This window comes from Xiphophorus hellerii, chromosome 6 (genome assembly GCF_003331165.1).
Source record: "Xiphophorus hellerii strain 12219 chromosome 6, Xiphophorus_hellerii-4.1, whole genome shotgun sequence".
Taxonomy (NCBI): Eukaryota; Metazoa; Chordata; class Actinopteri; order Cyprinodontiformes; family Poeciliidae; genus Xiphophorus; species Xiphophorus hellerii.
In genome coordinates this window covers 23669861-23697733 of record NC_045677.1, presented here as the reverse complement: position 1 = coordinate 23697733, position 27873 = coordinate 23669861, and the positions used below count along the sequence as shown (strand labels likewise).

The window sequence follows — 27873 nt, the reverse complement described above, 5'->3', positions numbered from 1 at the left end:
TAGATATTTAGCTGATTAAGATTGGTGCATGAGGTTGGCCAATCTGCCAAAAATTAAGGAAATCTGGTCTGATTCATCTGTGCACTTCTAGTCAATAGACAAAAACAATGAGAATTTCAGTTTAAATTTTGCAACAAGTCATGTAGGAACAGAGCAAATGTGGAAAAAGGAAAGCTAAGAGATTAACACTAAACTTTTTGCTGATAAGCTGAAAGTTGTTGAAGTTTGAATATCTTGTTACAATCACAAGTGATGCAAATATTTTTACATTTGAAGCTGCAGGTGGAAATAAAGAGGTTTTTTTTGTTTTGCAGATGAGACGGACACGTCAATTCTCTCGGACGCTAAGTGGACACAGATCCTGGCTCCACCCGCCCACATGCTCTCCCTGAATCCCGCTCTGGCCCACGCAGACATCAGCCCCCGGGAGAGCCCGCTGCCCTTCAAGACCCTTCCCGACCCGTCCAGCACCTCCTCAGGACCCGACCCCAAAAGGTCGGCGGGTCCTGAGCATCAAGCCTGGGCGGAGGAGAGGCCGGCGGACGTCCACAGCCCGCCTCTCCCTCAGCCCAACATCGGCAAGCTGGTGGGCGCCGACGACGTCTCGCCATGCGGCGTTGTGGAGAACGGCTGCACAGGATGCCCACAGACCGGTTCTCCTGCTGAGGTCCACGTTGGTAACAAGGAGGAACCTTCATCAGTGGGCGGTGGAGGCTCTTGCTTCACGTTTGAGATGGGATTAGCAGAGGAACGGACTCTTTCCGAGGATAATCCTCCACATGTGACTCAAAATGGAGGAGAGTTGAAAGATGAGAACCGTTCTGCTGTTTTGCAGGACTTTGAGCAGGAACAAAAAAGTATAAATTCTGAGGAGCTTGGAGGAAGTGTGAATGGGAGTCAGAGTGTCCAAGCGGAGGTTGAGGAGAACAGTTTGTCTCCTCATGGCAGGGACGGAGCGCAGGATGAGCAGGAGGGGAGAAAATGCGCTGAAAATGGACAAATGGAGCAGAAAGTTAGAACTGGAATCCTTCCTAACGGTCTGGAGATGGAGAATGGAAGCAACTTAAAGGTCAACGAAGCGGAGGACACTGAGGACTTTTCTCCGTCTCCTGTCCCATCCAAGGAGGACTCTGTGACCGAAGAGAAGGAGATGGAGGAGAGCAAGCAGGAGCTGAGCGACGGCGGAGCGGCCGGGTCCGGCGGCGTCCAAACAAAACTGAACAACAGCCGGCTGCAGCCGGTGAGCGTTCCCTACGGAGGAGCGCGGCCCAAGCAGCCGGTCAGCCTCAAGCTGCAGATCCCGCAGCCGCTGTCCGGCCAGGTCCAGAACCAGCTCAGCGCCAAGAACAAGAACATGGACAGCCGCTGCTGCAGAGGCACGCCCACCGACCCGGCGCCAGGTGGGACGGGCCAGAGTTCGCTCAATGGAAATGGAGGAACCCGCTCTCCATCGCTGACGGTGTCTGAGAGTCCTGACAACGACCTTCAGGCCGGGCAGCAGGGGGCGCTGTGCAGGAAGGCCGCCAGCTCGCTGGGAGAGGTGGCTCCTGTGTGGGTGCCTGACTCGCAGGCCCCGGTCTGCATGAAATGTGACGTCAAGTTCACCTTCACCAAGAGGAGGCACCACTGCAGGGCCTGCGGCAAGGTCAGCGCTGCTTTAACTCGGTTAGAGGCGGCCATTACAGCAGAGCCCCGCTTCCCAGGGAGACTTAAAACATCCACTTACATCCTGCACAGCTGCTCCTCTAAATACTGAAAAAAAAGCCATTTTCTGAAAAGTAACAGAAATAAAGCCAAAACTACTCAAGTGGCAGTTTTAGCTTCACCTGGTTCAGATTCTGTAAAAAAAAAAAAAAACTCCCATTAAACTTCTATTTCTATTCAATTATTAACTGGTTACTCCAAATAATAGTCAGTAGATTAGTAATATCCTATATTGATATTACTAATCTATTAGTAAAGCAGAAAGTGCTGAGTTTTTTACATGTTGAGTGAACATCATTTGTAGCATTTTTTGCTACAAATGATCAAATGTACACTAAAGGAATGTTGTTGTACTTTAGGCAATAAAATGGTTATTTACTCATTTAAAAAAGTATGTATAATTTTGTAAAAAACAAAGAATTAGGTAATTGAATGAAAAACGTGACAATTTTTAAATCCGATTAATCTATAGATTAATCGCTTACTCAAATAATTGCTGGTTGCAGATCTAAAAAGAACATATAGCTCTGGAAACAACGAAGAGCCATTATTGGCTAAAATCGTAATCATCAGCTCTGGCTTTTTAAAGATCGCTGCACTGAACCCCATTGAAAACCTCATGGTTGGATGTGCAGGGGTTAAGCTCAACCCACATATGGAGGCCTTAGTCCTCGACGTGGCTGTCACAGGTTCAATTCCCAGCCTGGCAACCTTTGAAGCATTGCTTCCCATTACCCACTTTCCTGTCAATTAACTATCAAATAAAGGCCACTAGAGCCAATAAAACCTTTAAAAAAGAAAACCTCATGGTTTTTACACCAAATATTGATTCCTGAACTCTTCCTGAGTTAAAACATTAGTATTGTAGTTTCTAAATAAATATGAACTTGTTTTCTCTGCGTTATTTGAAGTCTGAAAGCACTGCTTCTTATTCGTTATGACAATTTCTCATTTTCTGCTAATAAAAATGACATTTTTGCTTGGAATTTCAGAGATGTCAGCAGTTCATAGAATAATAGAACAATGTTCATTTTACTCAAACATAGACATAAAAAGTAAAATCAGAGAAACTGATCATTTTAAATGGTCTCTTAATTTTTTCCAGAGCTGTATGTAACCTAAAAGAAGAAACAAAATAATTAGCATAGGGAAAGGAAATTCAAATTAGATGCACTTTCAGTCGTTATTTGTTTGCAGCTGGCGTAAGGACCGCCCACGCATGGCGTCCGTGCTGCTGTAAATGCAGCATGCGGTCGCTGACACCGCACTGGATAACTGGGCGGAGCGCTACTTAATTTCCCAAGGTGGTAAACAAACACTCTGGCTCTGCCAGTTGAGCTGGGAGGAGCCGGCGCTGCAGCAATAGTAACACCTGCATGGCAGCTATAAACAGTAGATGCAGCATTATCATCCCAGGAAGGTCAAAGGTCACAGTAAAACCTTGCAGCACACAGGGGGCTCTGGTTTAGTTTGTGAAATGTTTATTTAAAGTGCAATGTGTTGATGCAGTGTTGGTCTCTTTAAGGTGTTCTGTGCAGCGTGTTGCAGCCTGAAGTGTAAGCTGCTCTACATGGACAGGAAGGAGGCCCGCGTTTGTGTCACCTGTCATTCTGCCCTGACAAATGGTGAGCAACAATCACACTTATCTGTTTGACATGTTTCACATTTTGTCTCATTTCAACACAAAGTAATGCTTAATTAGGAGTTAGAAAGCAGAAGATACACTGTTTTCAACATTTCTCACAAAGAAAAACTGGAGAAGAGAATCTAGTCTTTGCAAAAAGAAGTATTTTTGCCAATTCTCAACATCATACCAACTGGATGGCATCTCAACAGAGGAGAGTAAAGTGTTCGAGTAAGAGTAGCACTACTTAAACATATTTTTACTTAAATAAGTAAAATATAGCTGTCCAAGAAATTACTTAAAAGTTAAAAAAGGATTTGGTAAAAAGGCGCCTGAAGCACTGAGTGATAACACATTAATCATTTATTATTTAAACATTACAGCATCAGACGGACCAAAATATAAAGGAAAATGTTGGTATTTTAAAGACCAAAATGAAAATAAATCATACAAATTACAAAATGACATCAGGCAAAAGTAAAATTTTTACAAAATCAGTTTATTTCAATATAAAACTTATGAATCTTTGATAAAAATTGCAAGTGTGTGTCTCTCTGGTGAATGTTCTTTTTCATTCAGTGAAGTTACTCTCAGTGGGAAGAGGATCCAGACATTTTACTCTAGTAAGAGTAAACATGCTCTGAAAAGTACTTTTTAAAGAAGAGTTACTCAAATAAATGTAACTAGTTACAACCTAACTCTGCATCTCAACATTAAATCCAACACACTGGTAAATATTCCTAATCAGATTTATGGTTTACTTTGACCCACGTTTTTACCGGATGGTGCTGCCATCACCGTGTTTCACTATGAGGGTGATGTTACCCTGGACATGTGGTTTTATCTTCGAGAAATCTGTGGTAGAGAGGATAATCTCTTCTGCCATCATCTGTTGGAGTGGCAGCATCAGAACCTGGGACTTAAAATCTAAATAAGCTGATAAAGAAAACCGGTTCGGTTCTGGAACCTCTGGAGTTGAAGATGGAAAGGAGAATTCATTTTTTTTACAAAATGAAAAACATTACAGACAAATTTGTGTGTCTTCAGTCAGAGACTTCTTCAGATACACTGTAGTACAGACTGCTACAGGAGATCCTTCCTGCCCACAATCATTAACATCTTCAACAACTCTTTATTCAAACGTAGATAATATGAGTTGACATTTCGTTTTGAAAGTATTTTTGAATACTTTCAAAATCTTTCCAACCCACAGCATGATGCTTCCTCCACCATGTGTCAGCCATGATTTAATTTAAAGCTACCAGATTTACTGTCAATGAATGACCCTAGTTTGTGTTGGTCTGTTGTTCATTTTAAATCCCAGTAAAATGTGTTAATATTTGTGGATGTAATTTGGCACAATAACAAATTGAAGGCCTATGGCTTCTTGACATCACCCAAAATTAGAGGAGAAATCAATAAATTACAATCAAAAATCAGATATATCTAAACATGTCGATATTTCTTTTTTTTTTTATCGCCCCGCAAGGGGTCTTTTTGTGGGCTCTAGTGTCCCTTTGTTTTTTTTTCAAAGTAGGCTGACAGGAAAGGGGGAAGGAGAGGGGGGAAGACATGTGGTAATTGTCGTCGGGTCCGGGAGTCGAACCCGCGACAGCCTCGTCGAGGCTACGTTTTGCCTGAATGTGGGTGGCGCTAACCCCTCCGCCACCACGGCACGCCCATGTCGATATTTCTTAGTCTAGACAAGAAATATTGGATGTTTGGATGTTTATAAATCTCTAGCTTACTGCTTTATATTTTTGGATGTTGTGTTCTGTTGTTGTCAGTTCAATCAGCGGAGACGCCGGCTACTGCAGTCAATCAGAGTCCAAACCCGAACAACCCGGCAGAGTACTGCTCCACCATCCCCCCCCTGCAGCAGGCGCAAGCGTCCGGGGTCCTCAGCTCGCCGCCCCCCACTGTCATGGTGCCCGTGGGAGTCCTGAAGCAATCTGGCAATGAAGGTACGTTCCTCACCAGCAGGAGAATAAGAAGCTGTTATTTATATCCTTTTGCAATGATATTCTATCCCTGTAGATGGAAAAACCAACAAATGGGCCTGAAATGAATATATATTTTTAGGGCTGAAACGATTAATCGTGATTAATCGTTTATTAAAATTATCATTAAGTGATTTAGTAATTAATTGTCACCTTGACTTTAAATAATGTAATACTGTACAGAAAACATATAATTGTTTTATTAAAGATAAAAAAGTAACTCTTTGTCTGTAAATATGTTCTACCAAAAACTCCATAAATGTCATAATTTTAGTTTCATTTGATTAAAATTATCGTTAAAAAAATCCTATTAGCGCCTTTTTCTCTCCAATTATTAATCAGCTAATCAAAAATAAATAAATGAATTAATAAACAGATCAGCCCTAGACTGTATTGATAAATGAAAGCAGAAATTACTGAGCTTTTTACATCTTTGTGTTGGAAATGTATATATATTTTAGCCTCCTTTTCTATAAATGAACAGCATGTTATGTTATTGCATAAAATATTTATTTTCTCATTTTGAAAATAAATTATTTGCAGTTATATATTTCTAACAATGTATAAAAAAGGTGGTTGAATGAAAAATGTGGCAATTTTTTTCAACCAATTAATCGTCAGTGTAAGAACAATTGCTTTCTAAAATAATAATTGCAGCCCTAAAAAAGACTTTATTTTTTAACCTAAATGAATAAAAAATATTTGATTAATCCCTAAAATAACTGATGGATTATTCGCCCTTATATTTTATACGTTTTGTGTTTGTTTCCTGTTTAGGCTCCCTGTCGCGGGACCAGAGGAGGGTTTGGTTTGCCGACGGGGTTCTTCCAAACGGAGACGCAGCAGAATCCTCCAAACCGCCGTCCTCCGGCTCGGCGTCCTCGCGGTCACGGGTCGCCTCCACCTGCTCCAACAAGGCCGCCACGCCGGAGGCCTCAGAGGTGAGTTCAGTATCCCCGACTCATGCTAATAGCTTAGCTCAAACGGATGAATACAGGGAGTCACAACACTGCAAAAACACAACATTTTATCAAGTGTTTTAGTGTAGATTCTAGTGCAAATATTTTAATGCACTTGAAATAAGACAAAACTAACTTACAAGTAACCTTTCTGCAATAAATAGGAGCTTGTATTGAGTCATTAATTCCTTAGTGTTGATTAAAATGTAGCATTTCCACTGGCAGATTATTTCACTTATAACAAAACATTTTCACATGTTATAAATGAAATTAAAGCTGCAAGCAGCCTCGGGCGGCCCTCGCAGCAAGCGCCGCTCCGGCCTATTGGCCACCGCGGGGGTTCCGGCCACCGCAGAAGCTGTCGCGCGTTTTCCAGAGCCGCAGCCCGCTCCCCACCGCGGAAGCTCTGCCGCAGTTTCCAGCACCGCCGCCCGCTAGCCGCCGCAGAAGCTGTCGCGCATTTTCCCCGCCCGTCCACCGGGCGACACGCGTGAATGCGTTCGGCGGCGCTCCCCGACGACTGTCAAAAAATCTGGTGCAGATCGGTCGATGCGTCGAGGAGATACGGCCGATGTATTAACTTAGGGGGCGCAGTGGAGTCAAATTACGTCTCAAACCCGTTGGGCTCTTTAGAGGTGAACAAAGGTCATACATATCCAGTTTGGCGCCAATCGGATGATCTATGTGTGAATTAGAGCCAAACGTATGCATATGGCGAGGGACTGATATTCGCCATTTGGCCACACCCACACGGTTCAGCCAGAAGCGAGCATTGACAGAGCTCATCATCCGAATTACCTTGATTAGGTCAAGAGAGCCATAAACGGAGCTTTCCAAGGAAAAAAAAGACACTTCCTGTTCTGAGGGGGCGGGGCTTAGATGACGCCATAATATGATGACATAGGGTCGTCAGGGATCCCGCCAGGGTCACTCGTGCAAAGTTTGGTGCAGAAGCTATCGACCGTTCACAGTAGAATTACAAATTTTTAATTTTTTCCTACATTACAAAATTGAACTCTGTCATTCCGTAGGGCAATGCTGTCCTCTGGTGTCGAATTACTGAAATAATGAAACTATTTCAGTAATTTCAGTAATTCGACACCAGAGGGCAGCATTGCCCTACGGAATGACAAAGGAACCCCTTTGTAATTACATATTACACAGTCGATCACAGGGGAACTTTGAGCCCTGCTAACCCCGCTTCAACATGCTCCAAAACTCACCATATTGATAACTTTAAATCAGACATGCCTTATGATCAGACTGACCGAGTTTGAAGCCGATCAATCGAAATCCCAAGGAGGAGTTCGATCAAATACGAAGGCTCTAAATGTCAAAATCGAGGTCAAATGAACTTCAATCTAAAATGGCCGACTTCCTGTTGGGTTTAGAGCATGGCTCCAAGAGACTTTTTTGTACGTCCTGACAAGATACACATGTCTACCAAGTTTCGTAGTTCTAAGTTAAAGCATCGCTTGGGGCTGATTTTTTAAAATATTCTAGGGGACCGTATAGAGAAATTAGGCCACGCCCACCAAATTTTGTTATGAATTCCTGTCGGTGGGTCTACAAGGATCCATCCTAGTGAGTTTGAAGCAGCTGGGCCCGAAATTGTGGAATTCAGAGCCAAACGAAATTCGACGGCGTTCGCAACGCCGCCACGCCCACCTGCTTCATCGCAGCCGGTCGGGGTTGGAATACTCAACACACCAACATGTCTTCTGTCTCTGGACACAGTTTCATGTTGATTAGGTCAAAGGGCTAAGATAGCGACCGTTCACAGTAAAACATGACACTTCCTGTTCTCAGGGGGCGTGGCCTACTTAAAAAAATAATTTCACCACAGGGTATTTTAGGACACCCGATGACAATCAATCAATGAAAGTTTGGTCCCTCTCTGTGTTTTTGTATAGGAAATATAAGAGTTTCGTGTTTCATGGCGAGTAGGTGAACTTTGACCCCTGGTAACCCCCCTTCAGCAAGCTCATACAGTCACCAATTTGATAACTTTAAATCAGACATGCCTTATGATCAGACTGACCAAGTTTGAAGCCGATCAATCGAAATCCCTAGGAGGAGTTCGATCAAATGCAAAGGCTGTAAACGTCAAAATCGAGGTCCAAAATGGACCTTCAATACAAAATGGCCGACTTCCTGTTGGGTTTCGACCATGGCTCTAATAGACTTTTTTGTACGTCCTGACAAGCTACACATATGTACCAAGTTTCGTAATTCTAGGATAAAGCATGGCATAGGGCTGTTCATTTAAAATACTCTAGGGGTCGATATAGAGAAATTAGGCCACGCCCACCAAATTTTGTTATGAATTCCTGTCGGTGGGTGTACAAGGATCCATCCTAGTGAGTTTGGAGCAGCTGGGCCCGAAATTGTGGAATTCAGAGCCAAACGAAATTCGACGGCGTTCGCAACGCCGCCACGCCCACCTGCTTCATCGCAGCAGGTCGGGGTTGGAATCCACAACACACCAACATGTCTTCTGTCTCTGGACACAGTTTCATGTTGATTAGGTCAAAGGGCTAAGATAGCGACCGTTCACAGTAAAACATGACACTTCCTGTTCTCAGGGGGCGTGGCTTAAGTGATGTCATCATTTCACCACAGGGTATTTTAGGACATCTTATGACAATCAATCACTGAAAGTTTGGTCCCTCTATGTGTTTTTATATAGGAAATATAAGAGTTTCGTGTTTCATGGCGAGTAGGTGAACTTTGACCCCTGCTAACCCCCCTTCAACATACTCCAAAACTCACCAATTTGATAACTTTAAATTAAACATGCCTTATGATCAGACTGACCAAGTTTGAAGTCGATCAATCGAAATCCCTAGGAGGAGTTCGATCAAATACGAAGGCTGTAAACGTCAAAATCGAGGTAAAAAATGGACGTTCAAGACAAAATGGCCGACTTCCTGTGATAGTTGGCTAATAACATTAAATGTAAGTTCTGAGTCTTTTGGGGAGCTCTACAAGTGTACCAAATTTCATGTCTCTACGATGAAATACGTTCATACCATTGTGTCAACAGAAAATTGCTAGTTGCCGCCGTTGAGCAATTTTTTTTGCGATTTTTGCGACAACCTTAAAATTCAAAATTTTTAAATTTTCTAGTCGCCACCGCCAAGTTTGGTGAGTTTTTGAATATGATAAAGCCCCCAAAAAGGCACACGAAGAGGTGGGAAGAATCGTAATAATAAACAGTACAGATACAATAGGCCTTCGCAGCGCTTTGCTGCTCGGGCCTAATAATCTGCCAGTGGAACTAGAACTTCATCAATATTAAGGAATTATTGACTTAAAACAAACACCTATATTTTGCTGAAAGTAAAAGGTTATTCTATGTGTTACTTTTCTTATTTCAAATGTATTACGATATTTGCACTAGAAACTAGACTAAAGATACTTGATAAAATTTGTGGTTTTGCAGTGAATGAGCTCTTTACTCAGGAAATCCTGCCTCCATAACCGACTGTAATATGTTAAGCATGTTAAAATGAAGAGAATTACAAATGATGTAGCACTTAAAAGCTTAACGTTGAGACATATTGTTCTTGGTTGGACCATTAATGAGACTATCCTCATGTAAAAGTATTCCTACAGCAAAGCCTTTGTATTTGTTTGGAGTGAACAGCTGCTGAATGCCAGCTGTCCAAGTGAGTTTTGTTGCAGAAAGCAATAAATTTCATGTGGCTCAGCTGAGAGACGTTTCATGCTCAAATTATCTCAAGTGACGTTGCATTAGGTAATCCAATTCTGGCCAATTTCTGGCAAACTGGCCATGTGGCGGTAGAAAGAAACTCAGTGGGGACAGGGGAATAAACAGAAGATGCCAATTAGGTTTGACACTAAATGTTTTTCTTCCACTAATCTGAACTTGGACCAGGCTGCTGGGGAAAGTCTGGAGGTCCTAGGCTGCTGCCTCCGCGACCCGACCCCAGATTTAGAAAAAGATTAGGAATGGATTTATTATTAGGGGTGCACTGATTTATCCAAGATGATTTTCTTAATTTTAGGAGATTGGTGATCAACCGATACTTACATGTGAAGCAGGTCTGATCTACCTCAGCAAAAGTGTAAAAATCACCCACTGTCCTCTTCTGAGAGTGGTTTGACTGACAGAGCGGTCCACCAGTTTGTGTCTGTTAACATTAGTCACCTCACCCACTTTCTTGCCACTTTTAGCAATATTTCAGACAAAAAAAATTGGTATTCACCAAATTCCGTCCGTCCGATACGTGAAAAAATCCAATCTGTGTTGTTCAGACTGCCATGAAAAGATCAGATAGAGGTCACATTTGGGTCACTTCAGGTGTGATTGTAGCCTAACTACCCCTTCCTCTCCACCCTGCAGGCGGCCCAGACCCCCGCTGCGCCGGCGGGCAGCCCCGTGGGCAGCTCCCTCAGCCTGATCCCGGAGGACGGGCTCCCTCCCATCCTCATCTCCACCGGAGTCAAAGGAGGTACGGGAGGCCACATCACAGGTGCTTGCCTTCATCCTCACCATTCTGCTGCCTCCTCATTGCTGCTGTGTTTGTGTCCGTTTAGTGTGCTCCTCATGGCCTTTGTGTCACCGCTCATGTTTTGCACCACTCATTGCCAACAGAAAGGGGAGAAGCTTTTTTCACGGGAACGCTGAGGCGATGCTTAAACGATGTGGAAGCTGTTCTGTTGTTCTAACCAGAGACAGCAGGACTTCTTCTTTGAATCTCTGTCTCGCTCCGGCTGTTTTCTTCCTGTTGATCTGACTTTAGCGCTCTGAATCTCCCGCAGATTACGCCGTGGAGGAGAGACCGTCGGAGATCGTCCTCATGCAGCAGTTGGAGGAGGGAGGCCTGGACCCCCTGGTGTTCGTGCTCAATGCTAACCTGCTAGCCATGGTCAAGCTGGTCAACTGTGAGTCATGTTTACACCCTCATTAAATGTTACACATTTATAAATCAATCAAGTTTATTTGTGTAGCACATTTCAGCAGCAGCAGTCCAAGGTGCTTTACATCATAAAAACACAAATTCCTGCCTTAATATACATACTTGTTTTTATACAAAACTAGTCCTTTATATACAATGTTATAAATCAAACCAGTTCAAATAAAAGTAAACTGGGCAAAACTGAAAAATTGAGAAGATATGACTGGATTTTACTTCTGCAGAGGATTTGCTACACATTTTATTTCAGTTCAGTCCAAATGTTTTGCAAACGTTTTTCTTGCTTCTTGGTTTAACAGCTTTTTATTTTCTCTACTGCAGAGTGTCTGTGAATCATTTAAAGTCTGAAATTCATGTAACTAAAACATGTTAATCATTTACAAAAAGTAAGTAGGTCTTTATTTTGTTAATGTTGTCTTTACAAGACTATTTAATCTTGCATTTTCTATGTATTCTCTTTTTTTCAGGACTTATCTGTCAGGTAAAAACTTTGAGTTGGTCTCAGACATCATTGCATTCTCTTGACCACGTGTCAAACTCGAGGCCTGGCGGCCAAATCTGGCCTTTGTAGCTTTTTATGTGGGCCTTTAAAATCAAAATTACATCAATAATTCCATCCAGTTTTTCACACTTCTGCGAAATTCACAGAAAATCAACAAATCTCCACATTTTTTTCCTGATTTTACTGCAAATTTTCTCTAAATTGGCCAGAAACATTGAGTTTAAGTGACTGCTGCCTCAGCCTTTCTTGATGTCAAGTTATTGTCTGCAATTGATATGAGTAATAAAAAAAAAGTCACATTTAACACCATATATGAGCGCAAATATTGTAAAAAATTTCTTACAAACATTTCTAAATTGGCACCACAAAATCTGGAATTCTGATTATAAGAAACCACTAAAACAATCACAGAATCCTGGAGGAACAGCTATTTATTAATATTTTAACAATTTAATTGGTTTTATCAACATATACTGGCACAACCGGCCCTTTAAGAACATTCAGATTTTTGATATGGCTCTAAATGAGTTTGATACCCCTGCTCTAGATACTTGAGGCTACTGTTACTATCTAATTAACTAGCAAGTGTATGTTACCAGCTAGCTAGCTGGCTTTTTTGCATCTATATCTGTGAATATAGGTCTTAAATTCCATTCATAATGGTTTTAAAAAGATTTATATATTTTAAGGATGGTGAAACCTGCAGAAACTCTACTGATCCTGGTATTAAGTTCATTGCCCTGACCAGGTTTTTTTTCTCTTTAACTCTCAGATGTCAACAGGAAGTGCTGGTACGTGACGACTAAAGGCATGCACGCCGTCGGCCAAGCCGAGGTCGTCATTCTGCTCCAGTGTCTACCCGACGAGAAAACCATCCCCAAAGACATCTTCACACACTTTGTGCAGCTCTACCAAGAAGCCCTAAGCGGTGAGAAATTCGCCACGGCTCTACAAGAGTTACAAAGAGTAGAGCTCACCTTGTTTTAGGACCGCAACTAACACATTTTTTAGGTATTGATTATTGTCACGATTTATCGGATGAAACAAATTGCCACATTCTGGAGATCTTTCATTTACCCACTTTAGCCTTTTTTCATAAGATTTTAGAAAGACATTAAAAGAGGCAAATAAACAGTTCAGTTAATTTTTTAGTTAAGGAAATAAACATGTCATTGCCTAAAATGCAACAACACATCATTCCTGTAGTGAACGCTTGACCTGTAATAACAAATTTAGCAGAAATTATTGTGATACACAATAATATCGTTGTTTGGAGACCATTTTACATATAATGTAAATGGCATAAATGGAACACATTGTATTGTATTGACCATTTGAAACTGGAAGAGATTTTAAATATCCAAAATAAATGAAACAACAAATACAATGAATTATAAAGTCTCTACAAAAACGAAGTTATCCTTGGAAAAAAAGGGCTAGTTGAGTCCAAAGCAACAGACTGAAGAGTTTTATCATCCAGTTTTTGTTAGAAAGACAGAATAGAGGAAAAATAACAAATCATTCAAGTGGAAATGATTGAGTTCATTTTTATTTATCGTCTGATTAATTGATTTATTGGTTATTGAGGCAGGCCTATGTGAACGCTTGATCATTTATAGCAAAGGATTCATCTGCAGCTTAAAAAATACTTTTAGCATTAACCTGTGAAAAGCTGAGCTCTTTCTGCTTGACTTATCAATATGGTTGATTTATTGATTATTTTTTCGGGTAACTGATCAATAATTGGATAACAAAAGGTGTTTAAGATTTTTTTATTTATTTGTTTATTAATTTATTTTTTACAGAATTTGAACCAGGTGAACATATTTGCATATTTACAGACACATAGAAGCCTTTCTTTTTTTTTTTAATCTTAAATGCATAATATTCTTTTTTATTAGTTTCAGATTAATTACTGCTCTGAATATGTTGCCATTTCAGAAAGTAGTGTTTTTTTCGGTCTGTAAAAATGGATTATTTTTACCGATTATTATTTTATGATTAATCTGATTGTTTCCCTGAGAGTACATTCCCGTCAACTGCCCGTTTACCTCCAGCATTATTGTCCGGATGTCACGTTTTTGTTTTGTTTCTTTACATCCATACGCTGCACAGTAAAAACTGCTAATATGAGCCGACTGTGACGGCTCGCTTTCCTCAGGCGGTTTTCTGTTTCATATTTGCATCAGGGCCGTGTCAGCTGCTGGAAGGCAGTCATATTGTGTGCGTTGATCTTCATTAAGCCGCCGTCAGTCAGGCGTTTGGAGGACGTGCTGGCTTCAGAGAGCTTCAGCCGCTCGCTGTGCTGTCTGCTGACTGACGGCTCTTCCTCCCTCTGGCCACCAGGCAACGTGCTGAGCCACCTGAGTCACTCGTTCTTCACCCAGAGCTTCCTGGGCAGCAAGGAGCACGGCGGCTTCCTCTACATCAGCCCGTCCTTCCAGTCGCTGCAGGACCTGCTGCTGCCCAACCCGCCCTACCTCTTTGGTATCCTCATCCAGAAGTGGGAGACGCCGTGGGCCAAGGTCTTCCCGATCCGCCTCATGTTGCGGCTGGGAGCAGAGTACCGATGTGAGTTTGGATCAATCAATCAAGTTTATATGTAGAAAACATTTCAACAAGGCAGTTCAAAGTGCTTTACATAATAAAAACACTAAAATCAATAATTAAAACATTACATTTTGCCAAGTGCAGTCTTTACACATCAAAATGTTAGTGTTTCAATTATTACGGTTCAAAAGCAACTCTATTCTTCCAATGGAGCTACTACTTTTTCATCAATATTAAGGATTTATTTGCTTAAAGCAAATTCCAATATCTACCTGAAAAGTTGCCTGTAAATTAATTTTCTTATTTTAAGTGCGCTAAGATATTTGCACTAGAAAATATACTTGGTAAGATTTTGTGTATTTGCAATGAACTTGTTAAATGATTGCAGAAACCAGAGCCTCTCTTGATGTTTTGTATCATTTTAAAGCAGGCAGCTGTTATGCTTCCATTTTTCTGCAGTGTCTCATGAATCTGGAAAGCTGGTGTGCAGATTTGTCAGAGAGGCTCTTCTTCTCCTCAGAATCCTCTTTTCTCGCAGTCAGACCTGCCAGCTCAGAGCTCCGCCGCGCTCTCTTAAGCCATTAGCCTGCATCCTGCAACTCCGGCTGGAATACATTAACAAAGACACGTTTTCAACACAAACTGCTGGAATCACCAAGAAATTAATCCGCAGCACAAACGCTGCTGTTGTCAAGATGGTCGCCTCTTGAAGGCCTGACCCACACAAGGCAGGTTCGCTCTAGGATTCTGCATACTGAGGCCAAAACGGCGTTTAGTGGGATCGTTTTCCAGCTGCTGGATGAGATGAAGTTGAAAATAGTAGTTTAAGAAGATTAAGAAGAAGCTGGATTCTTCTTTTGAAAGTTAGGAGCTTACTTTCTCAGATTTCTAATTAGGTCAACCTCACTCAAAAATAGTCAGAAATTTGTGCCCCAAAAAATTAAGGCCTTAAAAAGTCTTTAAAAAATTTATTTATTTATTTTTTTTAAGTAAATTGGCCTTTAATATGTTAATCACAGGTCTTCATTTTTTATGTCATTAATCTTGTATATTCAATGTTTTGTTTTTGTTTTTTCCTCCTTTTTCTGTCAGACTTCTGCTAACTCACTGCTAACATACCCTTGCTAGCTAGCAAGCGTTTTTTGCATCTGTTATGTGTAAGTGCAAATTTATTGTCAGTAGAAGAAACCAGAGCCTCTCTTTATGAACTTTATGAAGTTCATAAATTTGTCTCGTGATATAGGTCTTAAATTCCAATCATAGTAATCTTCAAAAGCCTGAAATTAATTTTTAAAAGTTTGTTCTTACTATATGAATCACAGGTCTTAAATTTTGTCTTATCTTGTGTATATTCAATGTTTGTTTTTTTCTCGAGGGACTTTTCGGTCATACAAAAGTTTGAGTCGCACGCAGACATCTTCATTGCTTTACACGTTGAGACAGTTGAGGCTACCGCTAACTCACTGCTAACACACCTTTACCTGCTATCTAGCTTTTTTATGTTTATTGTGTGTAAGTGCAAATTTATTGAGAGTTGGCTGGACGAAGGTCGCATATTTATGTTGTAATACAGGTCTTAAATTTCATTCATAATGGTCTTAAATTTTAGTTGGTGAAACCAGCAGAAACCTGTCATGTGTCACAATAACAAATAGTTTTCTTAACTATTCTGTTGCTTTTTGCTCTGGAAAGTGATACAATAATTACATAACTGCTAAATCGGATGTGATGGAGTGCATTGGAGTTTTAACTTGGTGTTATTTATTTGCTCTTGCAGTTTATCCGTGTCCACTGTTCAGCGTTCGCTTCAGGAAACCTCTATTTGGAGAGACCGGGCACACCATCATGAATCTGCTAGCAGTAAGTGACTTTCCCACTTTTTTTCTCTGTTATTTAAGCAAACTACCTGAAAACACCATTTAAAATGAACCTGTTTGTATATGTTGATAAAACAAAATAATACGGTCGTCTCTTTTACAGGATTTCCGTAACTACCAGTACACTCTGCCGGTGGTGAAAGGTCTGGTTGTGGACATGGAGGTGAGGAAGACGAGCATTAAGATCCCCAGCAATCGATACAATGAGGTGAGTGTCTAAATGTTTCCCTTCGGGAACCTTTTTGTGTGGACATTCCAGTTTGATCCAAACTGCAGCGTATCAGAGACGGCTGTTAAAACTCGGTGGTGGTAGAGTAATGGTCTGCTGCTGATTCATCTTTTCAGGACTCAGACTTCCCATAATTTATGGAAACATGGATCAACCAGGAGAACTTGGGTTATGTAGCAAAACAATGTTCCGAAGCACCACAACCGATCCACGTCTGTATGGCTAAAAACAAACAAAATCGGTTTGACAGGCCTAATCAAAGTTTGGACTTCAGTCCAATTGAGTTGATCAGATATCATTTTAAAAAAGTCATCTAGGGTGTCCGCATCCTTACAAAAAGTAATACATAAAGGCATCTAAAATTAAGGCCTTGAAATGTCTTAAATTAATTTAAGAAGTGTAAGATGGTCTTAAATACTTTAATAATAATTCTTTAATTTTCTCATGACAGGGCTATTTAATCGTGCATGTGTCGTTTATTTTTCTCACAAGACTTTTCTTTCAGGCAGACGTTTGAGTCGCACACAGAAATCTTCATTGCTTTCTGCAACTCGAGGCCATTGATGTATCCTGGCTATCTAGCTAGCTAGCTTTTTTGCATCTATCGTGGGTAAAGTGCAACTTTATCGCTAGTTGGCTGGGCAACGTTTGTCTTCGCCACCGCCTTACTTTTGTTGGAACTCACATGATGCTAGGTGCACTTTGTGCAAAAAAACTTGACACTTCTGCTATATGAAAGATGCATTTCTGCCGTGATGAAGGTCTTAAATTTAATTCATAATGGTCTTTAAAAAGCCTTAATTTTGAGTTGGTGAAGAATGCAGCTTCTTTTTCACATAAGGCTTGGTTAACTTGCTTCTAATAAGTCAAGTTATCATTTGAAAACTGCAGTTTTCTTTATCTGATAACTTGTTCAGTCTGAAACTTTCTGTACTTTTAGGGACTATTTTTAAATTTAAACTTGGCAGCGTCACACTGACCATTGGTTTGCACTAATAAATTTAGCAAACCTCCATACTGCAACAGATAAAAATACATTTATTTACCCTTCACTATAACAATACCAATTTGAGGTTATATCGCCCATCAAAAATATTTAACATCCTCTTCATAAATCCATAAATTGATGCTAAAAATGACGATACTGTTGTTTTTTTTGGGTTTTTTTACTCGGCTGGTCGGTTACATCGTTTAAATTTATAATTCAGGCAGAAGCAGAAAAACAAAACAACAAGCTTGACACAGTTTTTCTAGCTGACTAGACTCTGTCATTCATTTTTAATAAGATGTTGCAGCGTGAAGCAGCGCTCAGGCACAGAAGTGTCCCCGGTCACGATTGGACACGTTGCTATGGTTACCAAATGAGCTGGCGGTTTCCTGCTCTACGGATAAGGAGAGTCTCAAGGACGGTGTGTACTTTGAGAGTTATGTGTTTTCATACCACACGCGCTCGCTGTGACTCCAACAATGGCCTCAAATGTTTTCAGGTGTGACTAAAGATGGGGAAAGAATTTGACCATTTCCAAACTTTATTCAATATCACGTCTCCTTTAAAGGGAAAATTTGGTTTTCTAAAAATTGAGGACTAAAACCACTGCAAGTCATCCACAAAACTAGATAAATAGTGAACATATGAGGTCGAGTTGAACGTATTTTATATATGTATAATACTTTTATATAAGTTTTTATTTTCTATCTTTTTATTCTTGTAGAAAAAAACAATTAGAGCTTAATTCATGATGCTCCGCAGTGAATTTAGTGTTTTTTCTTTTTTGTTGTTGTTTTTTTTAAATCTTCCTTTTCCAAAACATAAAAAAGACAAAATGCTTTAGTCTGTTGCCTTGTTAGAATAAAAACAAATAATTTTTTATTTTGTTGGTCAAATTTTTACTGTTTTTTATTGGGGGCCGATCGAAAATCATTTCAAGGGCCACAAAAGGCCCCCGGGCCACACTTTGGACACCCCTGTTTTATAGTCTGCATACTCCAGTTGGCGATTAATCACAAGTAATCCGATTAATCGTTTCATCGTGTGATTTCACACCAAAGATTAAACTGAATATTTTCAGCCAGCAGATTTTTGACAGACTGAAAACATCAGTGTGTGTTTTATCCACACACAGTTCTGTGTTTAGGTGATGCATGGAAGAAAACATCAGTGTGTGTTTTATCCACACACAGTTCTGTGTTTAGGTGATGCATGGAAGAAAACATCAGTGTGTGTTTTATCCACACACAGTTCTGTGTTTAGGTGATGCATGGAAGAAAACATCAGTGTGTGTTTTATCCACACACAGTTCTGTGTTTAGGTGATGCATGCAAATCTGCGCGGTTTCCCCTGCAGCTGAGCGTTGGGCCTCTAAGCTGCCCACGTGCGATAAAGTGTCGCCTGCGGGGCGCGAATGAGCGTCAGCGTTGGAGTTTGGCTGCCGCCGCGCTGACAGATGGGAAGTCAGCAAAGCGAAGAGCGAACCGCCGCTCTGCAGCGTTTAACGCAGTGAGCGGTTAAAGCCCTGCAGATTTTCAGTTTTATTTCGGATTGGCAAACAGAAGCAGGATTAATACAAGGAACTGAAATCCAGCTCTGTCTTTGAGTTTTTCTGCAATCTGTCATCGACGTTCCTCCCGTTCAACCGAGATCTGCACCAGAAGCAATTAGGCTTAACCAGAAAGTCACTTTGACGCCTTTACCCGGTTGGTCACGCTGTGCGTTGTGTGTCCTTGCAGCTGATGAAGGCCATGAATAAGTCCAACGAGCACGTTCTGGCCATGGGGGCGTGTTTCAACGAACGGGCCGACTCCCATCTGGTCTGCGTCCAGAACGACGACGGGAACTACCAGACGCAGGCCATCAGCATCCATCATCAGCCGCGCAAAGGTGAAAAACACAAAGTCTAACCAAGTAGTTTGTCGAGATTCTACTGTAAATATCTTAGTGCTATTGAAATTAGACAAAACCAACTCATAAGTAACTTTCCAGCAAAATATAGGAGGTGGTTTTAAGAAAAAAAACTACTTTCTGTGGCAGATTATTTCACTTATATCTGGGAAAATGTCTTGTTTTAGTAAAAATAATTAAGCCTGTTGCAATAAGCAATTAATCAGTCAATCATATGGTTAATTGCATGATTTAACATTTTTATCTCTTTCTACCAAAAACTGGATCATAAAAGTTTTTAATCTGGTGTTTTGGTCTCAACAGGCTGTTTTTTTTTAAGGACCGTTTTGTTTTCAGAGACCTCATAATAAATTATTTTATTGTTTCTGTTGTTTTGTTATTTAGTTTGGATATTTAAAATGTCTTCCACTTCCACTGTTAACTTTTGATTTGAATTTAAAGTTTATTGATCTTTGAGAAAGTGTTTTTGCATTATTAATGGCATTCTATTCCTTGAAATTTGTCTCGAAACAATATTATGATTTATCGCAATGACTTCCGGGGCAATTTATCGTCCACAAAATTTGCTACCTAGAAATAATCTGCCAGTGTAACATACTTTTTCACCAATGCTGAGTAATTATTCACTTAAAAAAGCGCCTACATCTTGCTGAAAAGTTGCGTTTCAGTTAGTTTTGTCTTATTTTAAGTGTAAATATATTTCCAGTCTATACTAGACCGAAACTACCCGATATTTTGTTTTTGCAGTGTTTGTCCCTCATCTCTTCCCGTGTTTTGTGTCCCGTTTGTTGTCTTAAAGGCGCCACATTTACTTGCCTGTGAAATTATTCTCCTTTCTGCTCTCAGTTTAACATCTCAGTAGTTTTTAGTAAATCTGAACTGACCTTGTTTATTTCTTCTGTTTTTTCTCTGTTTCTTCAGTTACTGGATCCTGCTTCTTTGTTTTCAGTGGTGCGTTGAAAGCCTCGTCCGGTTTCTTGGCTAAGACCAGCATAGTAGAAGGTGAGGAAAAAATGTGAATAAAAATACCTGATGGCTTAAAGGAAAATATAAAAACATTCACACATCCTCTTATATTCAGATTTATTGCCGCTTTATAGGTTGTTTTTCTTAGTAGCATTTTATCAGCTTGTCTTACTCACAGCGAAGCTTTAAATCTTTTATAATTTCAGATTTTTCTTCAGCTTGGAACGTAATCGGAATAGGTTTCTTTTGTAACATGTTTAGCGCTTAATAACATACAGAGTTTTAGGGTTTGTGTTAGACCAGATTATCAAACAGTAACTAATATAAGTTGACAAAGTTTTATTTAACTTTAATGGGAGGTAAGAAAGTATTAAAGCTCATGCAAGTCTTAAATGTAAGTTCTCGCCTTAAAACTTATAGTTTGACAAACGTACAAAAGAAGAGTGGACCCAGTACGGAGCCCTGTGGGACTCCAGTTTAGACGTAATAAACTGGATTTACACCGCAGGAACAAGACAAAAAGATGAGATCTCATAAGATTAACTAAAAAAAACTGAAGCAAGTATTATAATTTTTTGCTTTCTACAATTCATACAAACTTGAAGCTTAAAAGTGGTAAAAATTTGGGTGATAATCCATGAAATCTTGCAATTTCTGGTTTATTTCATATTATAAATGAATCCGGCACCAAGTACAGTTAATGCTGCCCTTTTTTGCTCTCTGAGGGCAAATAAACCAAACAATCTGTAAAGTCTTGAGCTGTTAAAACAAAACGGTTTCTTTCAACATCATTAAGTGTTACTAATTCATTTGATCTCTGCTTAAGATGGTGTGATGATCCAGATCACCGCAGAGACCATGGACTCTCTACGGCAAGCCCTGAGGGACATGAAGGACTTCACCATAACCTGCGGAAAGGCGGAGCAGGAGGAGAACCCGGAGCTCGTCCACATCCTGTGGACTGAAGACGACCAAAACTTCAACAAAGGGTGAGACGAGGAGAGAAAAGGGATTTTAGTCTTTCGGATAATTAAGATTCACAGTTTCTAATATAAAAACTCAAATAACAATTACATTCAGATAATTAAATGATCGGTTTTACAGAAGTCTTATTAAAGCAGCAAACCAATTTAAATACTTGAGTTGGATTGTAAATAGTTACATTTACTTCAGTAACTTTTTTGAAAAAATTTACTTTTAGGAGTATTTTTACTACGCTGTACTTTTTAGTTTTACTTGAGTAATTTTATTATGAAGTATTTTTACTTTTGAGTAAAATTTCCGGATTTTCTACCCACTGAATGATAAACAAACATCATTTTAACCAAAAATTCACCAGATCCAGACACACACCTGCAGTTTTTGTTAAAGTTTCTTAAGTTTTTTTATTGAATGAAACTGATTTGGAAACATTTTATTTTGAATGATTTCGTTATTTTTTGTTACTGATATAAATTATTGCCATTTTGGTCTTTTAAAATACCAAAATTTCCACTTAACTTTATATTTTGGTCCGTCTTATTGCGTACTTTTTAACTGTTAAATGATTGCTAATTTGATCAGTTACTCAATACTTGAGTAGACTTTTTACCAAATACTTTTTTGCTCTTACTTGAGTAATTTCTTAGACTTGTGACTTTTTACTTTTACTTGAGTAAATTTTTTGGGTTCTCTGCTCCTGTGAAAGACACACATTTATTTTCTAAAAATTGCGTTTTTGAGCAGCTAACCAGTGGAATATTTATTCATTAATGCTTCGGCGCTCCATGGGAAAAAAAGCCCGACTGATTTTGAGCTCATAAAAGCTCCACAGGAGCAGCTGCCTTGCCCAACAGCACTCTGGAGATGAATTGTGTTAAATTGCGTCTCCCCTGGAATCCGACTGGTTTAATTATCTTTGTAGACAAACGGCAATGTTTTTTTTTCTCCTCAGCGTCATCAGCCCGATCGACGGGAAATCCATGGAGTCCATCACCAGCGTGAAGATCTTCCACGGCTCCGAGTTCAAAGCCAACGGCAAAGTCATCCGCTGGACCGAGGTAAAACACACACACACACACCGACACACACACACTGTCCAGTTTACTGCAGAAAATCCAGGCCAGCAGGCAGATCTCCCAGGAACAAACGTTCTACCATTTTTACCTTCGTCCCACGAGGCTGCAGGTCTAAAAACTCAGAAAGTTCAAATTTTACAAATGAAGGAAATTTAAAAGAAAAATACAAAGTTTTAAAACTTTTTCTACAATAAAATTCAAGCACTTTCAAGGCAAGTTATCAAACTTTTCCAGCTTCACACCTTTGGAGATAAAAACAATACGAGTGAACTAATAAAATACACTTTCAGTTCACTATTGGATATAATTTTTTTACTGTTATTAAAAAAATAATATGATAGTATTCTGTGTAAGCTAAAACATAACAGAATTTCATGTTTTGAAATGTTTCTCTCACATCCTAAACACAAGACTAGTCCAATAACAAAACACTAATTTTACACACACACACAAAAATCCGCCAATTTCAAAAGTGCTATTTAATGTAACAAAAACATAAACCAACCTTTATTTAAGTCAATAAGTCACTGAGCCATTAGGAATATTAAATGTTCATTACATTGAAACGTGCTCAAATTAAATGCTTAAGAAAAAAATCTAAAAAATGTTCTCAAGTTTCCTGGCATTTAGCAAATAGAAATAATATTACTGACCTAAAACTAGAGAAAATTAGTCTGATTTAACTTCAGACAGCGAGAAAAATAATGTTTTTTATTAAGTGTATGAAAATGCCTGGTTACAACTGTACATGATGTTTTCCAAATTTAAATTTTAAACTTTTTTTTTTTATCTTTAAACAGTTACAGTGGAGAAGTATGAATATGTTTACATCCTTATGTTATTATTCATTACTAATGTCTAGTTGCAAATTTGGGCTTTTAATCAAATGTTAGATTGTTCTTTATTATAAAATGTCTTAAAATATCAAGCATTTTCCAAACACATCAATGAAATTCAAGGATTTAAAAAACCCTGAAAATAAAGAGAAAAAGTTAATTTAAAAAAAGATAAAGCTAAACTCTGCGGTGCGTTTAAGGTGCGTGTGTTTTCCTCAGGTGTTCTTCCTGCAGAGCGAGGACCAGCCCAGCGGGCTCAGCGACCCGGCCGACCACAGCCGGCTGGTGGAGAACGTGGCGCGGGCGTTCTGCATGGCGCTGTGTCCGCACCTCAAGCTTCTGAAGGAGGACGGCATGGCCAAGCTCGGCCTGAGGGTCACACTCGACTCCGACCAGGTAGGACGAAGCCGCCGCCGCCGCCGCGTCGTCGTCCTCAGGGAGCCGTTTGGACCCGGATCTCAGCCGACCGGGCTGAGATCCGGGTCGATTGTTTTATACAACTGCTGGAGAACGACAGAAACTCCGGCAGTAGAAATGAATTTCTATGCTCTTAAATGTTGCTATTTTTAAAGTCCAAACTTTTTCTCACAAATTTTATTTTATTTTTTTTTAACAAAACAAAAAAAATCCAGTGTTGCCTCAAGGTAAAACAAAACAAAAATAAATAAAACACATGAATAAGAGAAGAATTTAAATTAGTTTCCTCACCTCACAACCACTCCAAGACAAAAACCTTGATAAACATAAGACATGATAAGCACAAAATAAATCAAATAAAATAGTAAAAAAAAAAAAAACTTTAACTTTATTTTCAAAAACTAAAATCACCAAAAATGTTTTGTCAACAATAAATTGTCAACTATTTTTAAATAAACAAATCCTTTTTGTGTGTGTGGAGGAACGGGATGCTAGATTCAAAACTTCTAATGTTGTATTGCAAGTTTTCCTGAAAAACATCCAGTTTTCTTATTATTGAAGAAAACATATTTCATCTGTTCTCATCAATAAAAAGAAGAATTTAGGTCAAACTTCATCTGAAAACATTTGATGCTTTTAGTTAAGTTTTAATATTGAAATTAACATCAGATTTCGGTTCTAGTTCTGATGTTTCTGTCCTCTCTCTCTCTCAATCTGTCTCAATCTGTCTCTTTCTCTCGTTCTTTCTTTTTTCAGGTGGGTTACCTGGCAGGAAGTAACGGCCAGCCCCTCCTCCCTCAGTACCTGAGCGACCTGGACAGCGCCCTGATCCCCGTCATCCACAACGGGGCGTGTCAGCTGAGCGAAGGCCCCGTCATCATGGAGCTCGTCTTCTACATCCTGGAGATCATCTCCTAGGAGACACAAACACTCGCAGACTTCTTCTTTCTTTCTTTTTTAGCACCATCTCACAGCCTGGTCCTCCTCCCATCTCCCTCCAACCATTCGCGCCTCAAAAAGAACCAGAAAACTGTGCCGGTCCGGTCCAGGTAGCATTCCTCCAGTCCAACCTATGCATCCTCCGCCGTCTGCTTCCATCCAGAGGTGAAGCTCAGAGCAGAGAGTCTGTCCTGACCGCCACGCTCTGGCCTCCGAAGGGTTAAATTCATAAACACCCGAGTGAAGTTCGCCCCGCCACCTTCTTCAAATCTAAACAAGTTGGTGTCAAACTTTTGTGCTGCAAAACATTTCATTGGTGCCGCTATCAATTTAAAGATTTTAACAAATGTTTCCAGAGGTCATGAAAGGTCAACCAGCCAACTCCTTCAAGTCAGACTAAATTTTATGCCAATCATCTCGGCTGGATTAGTGCAGCAAAAATGTTACGTTTGTGCTGCTTTTGATATCTAAATGTTCATTAATATCTTCACAGCAAACAGTCAACAAGCCCCCTCACATTACCCAGAGCCAACATAATTGGTTTGTGCTGCAAAGATTTTCATTTGTGCCGCTATCATTTCAAAGATAATAAATGTTTCCAGAGGTCATAAAAGGTCAACCAGCCCCTCCACCAACTTCCTCAAGTCAGACTAAATTCGATGTCAGTCAACTCAGTTACGTTTGTGCAGCAAAAATTAATTTGTGCTGCTTTTGCGTTGAAGACATTAATGGAAGTTTAAATGTCTCAAGGTCAAGCAGACTCATCACATTACCCAGACACATAATTGGTGTCAAACGTTTGTGCTGCGTTGTGCTGCAAAGATTTAGATTTGTGCCAGTACGATTTCAAAGATATTTCCAGAGGTCGAGCAAGGTCAACCAGCCCCTCCATCTTCTTCCAATCTGACAAAAATCGCTGTAAAATGTTTCATTTGTGCCGTAAGTTTGCACAGGTCATCAGAGGTCAACCGGCCTCTCACTCACATTCACAAACTCAATCAACTCGGCTACGTTTGTGCAGCAAAAATCTAGTTTGTGCTGCTTTGGATTTGCAGATATTGATGATGACCTCTGGAAGTTATTTTCTATATTTTTTAAATGATAGCGGCACAAAGAAAAACATTTGACACTCGTTCTGTTAGATCTGGAGAAGACGGGGGAAGAACTTCACTCAGGTTTAATAAACCGATTGGTCAGTTTTATTAAAACTCAAAGATGAACTGAGGCCAATTAAATGCTCGTTAACGTCGTTAGGCTCCAATTAATTAACTTTACTAATCCAAATAAAAAACCCACTTTAAAAATTTTTTTAAATCAGATGCTAATTTTTATTATTTCTCGTGAAATCTAAATTTATTTTGTGGTAATTTATATAAAAATACACAGTGCGTTGCCAAAGTATCCAGCTTTTCCACAATACAAACATAAACTAATTTATGTTTTATTAGGATTTTATGTGATGGACAAACACAAAGTAGAGTATAATTTCATCAACTTCATTTTTTGGCAAAGGAGATTTTTTACCACCACCACCAAAAAAAGAGAAATTTGTAGAAATTTGATGATTTAGAAGTAAAATCTGCCAGATTTAATGTTTTAATCACTAATTCAGCCTCTGGATGCTTTATAGAACCGTAATGCTGCGGTTACAGCTGCAGATATTTTGGACGTAAGCACAGATTTCATATCGGACAGAGGAGCATCTCTGCACATCAGTTTTCACGTTTCTCCACGTGACTTTGACTGGGCCGTTTCGCCACAATGTTTTAACAGTGGGGTGTTTTTAGGTCCCAGGTTAAAGGTTCGATCTCACTGCAAAAACACAGAATCCGACCAATTATCTGTTAGTTTCCAGTGCGAATATCTTAGACTTGAAATAAGGTGGAAACTAATTTACAAGTATCTTTTCAGCAACATGTACAAGCTTCTGTTAAGTCAAATAATCTCCCAGTGAAACTTAACACTTGCCTGGGGGCCAAATCTGGCCCTCCATAAGTTACTTTGTGGCCCCCCCAAACTCTCGCAAGACATAAGAAAAAAATAATTGTGTGCTTAAATATTGTTTTGTCAATGCAATTTTTATCGTCAACCTGTTATAATTTTTCATGTAAAAATCAACAAATCCCCAAATTTTTTTGTCCTAATGCATAACTGTGAGTTTATTGCAAATTTTCATCAAAAAAATGACAAAAAGAGGGTTTAAGTGACAACTCTCACCAGCAGGTGTCAGTGTTGTCTTTCTTTACTTTATGTCCGGTTCCAGTAGTAAAGTAATATTTAGTATACGCGCAAATATTTCTAAATTAGCATAAAAAAAATCTGCTTTTTGATGTCATTAAAAAAAAATCACAAAACTCTGGAAGACATAAAAAAATGAACTTAATAGCTGTGTGATTATATTAGTTTGAGGCTTTCGGTGTGGCTTTTCGGACAGACCCGACGGCTCCTCTGCTTCTTATCGGACGTTTGCTCCGATGTCACTGTGTCAGCCAGATGAAGCGATGCATTCTGGGTAAAAACCTGCCTCTGTGTAGCACGGATGCTGCTGAAGGAACCGTTGGAGGTGGAGGACGGTGCGTTCGTGAGGAGAGACGTTTTTTTCGCACCATGGTGCTCAGTGCCTGCAGCAGAGCGTCGTCAAGGGAAGAAGATTCGTCAGCTTAACTTTAAGCTTTACTCATCGTCACCAAATTCTGCATAGACTTGTATATATTTTTTAAAGTGGAGCCATTTCTTCCCTACGCTATTGTCTGTGTCCTCATACAAAAGTCCCGCCGTACTTCAGCTGCATTTCATTTAGTCTTTTCAAATTATGCGAACAACTGTTAAAAATGTATAAACATATACAGTATATATATATATATATATAAAGAGATATAAAAACGAATTGCAGAAGCAGTGCACTGGAGTCTAAGCCATTTAAGTTGAGGAAAAGGGAGGAAAAGGTAATTTCAGAAATTCACTGACTGATCCGAGGCTGAATGTATCTCCGCTCCGCGTTCTGCTTCCTTCCAAAAAACCCCGAAATCAAAATCTCTGCAGCTCCGGAGACGCTCCAGCCGTTCGCAGTGCAGCTACGCAGAGATCGGGTCCGTCCAGCGGCGGCTCGGACCTGCGGATGAAAACTACGAATGTATTCTTCCCGTTTCCGTTTCCCCACCAACAGAGAAATTTTTTTTTTTTAAATCAAAAGTCTGTACAGTAATCATTCAGTGTGACATTCTCCATCTACTCGTGAGATTCTTCTCATCTGTTGAATCAGAACGTTTGACAATCTGTTGAAAATCTGCAGAAGAGCCAACATTTCCCATTAGAAACGGATCATTTCTTACCATCAGGTGTTTTAGGAGGTTCTGTAATCGTGATAAAAA

The 27873-nt window shown here is 39.7% G+C and overlaps 1 protein-coding gene across 2 annotated transcripts in view; it reads left to right on the top strand.

The window, feature by feature from the left end:
- zfyve9a (zinc finger, FYVE domain containing 9a) overlaps positions 1-27673 on the top strand; it is a 42387-nt gene extending 14714 nt beyond the window's left edge. The window contains exons 4-19 of one of the 2 annotated variants that reach the window (XM_032564953.1): positions 315-1645; positions 3230-3329; positions 5116-5292; positions 6106-6269; positions 10657-10765; positions 11076-11198; positions 12505-12660; positions 14079-14303; positions 16060-16142; positions 16263-16367; positions 19116-19266; positions 20209-20289; positions 21080-21242; positions 22187-22292; positions 23366-23542; positions 24320-27673. In XM_032564953.1, the coding sequence (XP_032420844.1) occupies positions 315-1645; positions 3230-3329; positions 5116-5292; positions 6106-6269; positions 10657-10765; positions 11076-11198; positions 12505-12660; positions 14079-14303; positions 16060-16142; positions 16263-16367; positions 19116-19266; positions 20209-20289; positions 21080-21242; positions 22187-22292; positions 23366-23542; positions 24320-24481 (3413 nt within the window). In that variant the 3' untranslated portion in view covers positions 24482-27673. Of the gene's footprint in view, positions 1-314; positions 1646-3229; positions 3330-5115; positions 5293-6105; positions 6270-10656; positions 10787-11075; positions 11199-12504; positions 12661-14078; positions 14304-16059; positions 16143-16262; positions 16368-19115; positions 19267-20208; positions 20290-21079; positions 21243-22186; positions 22293-23365; positions 23543-24319 lie in introns of both variants that reach the window. The other variant, XM_032564952.1, reaches the window with a different exon arrangement.
- Positions 27674-27873: the final 200 nt, after the last annotated feature.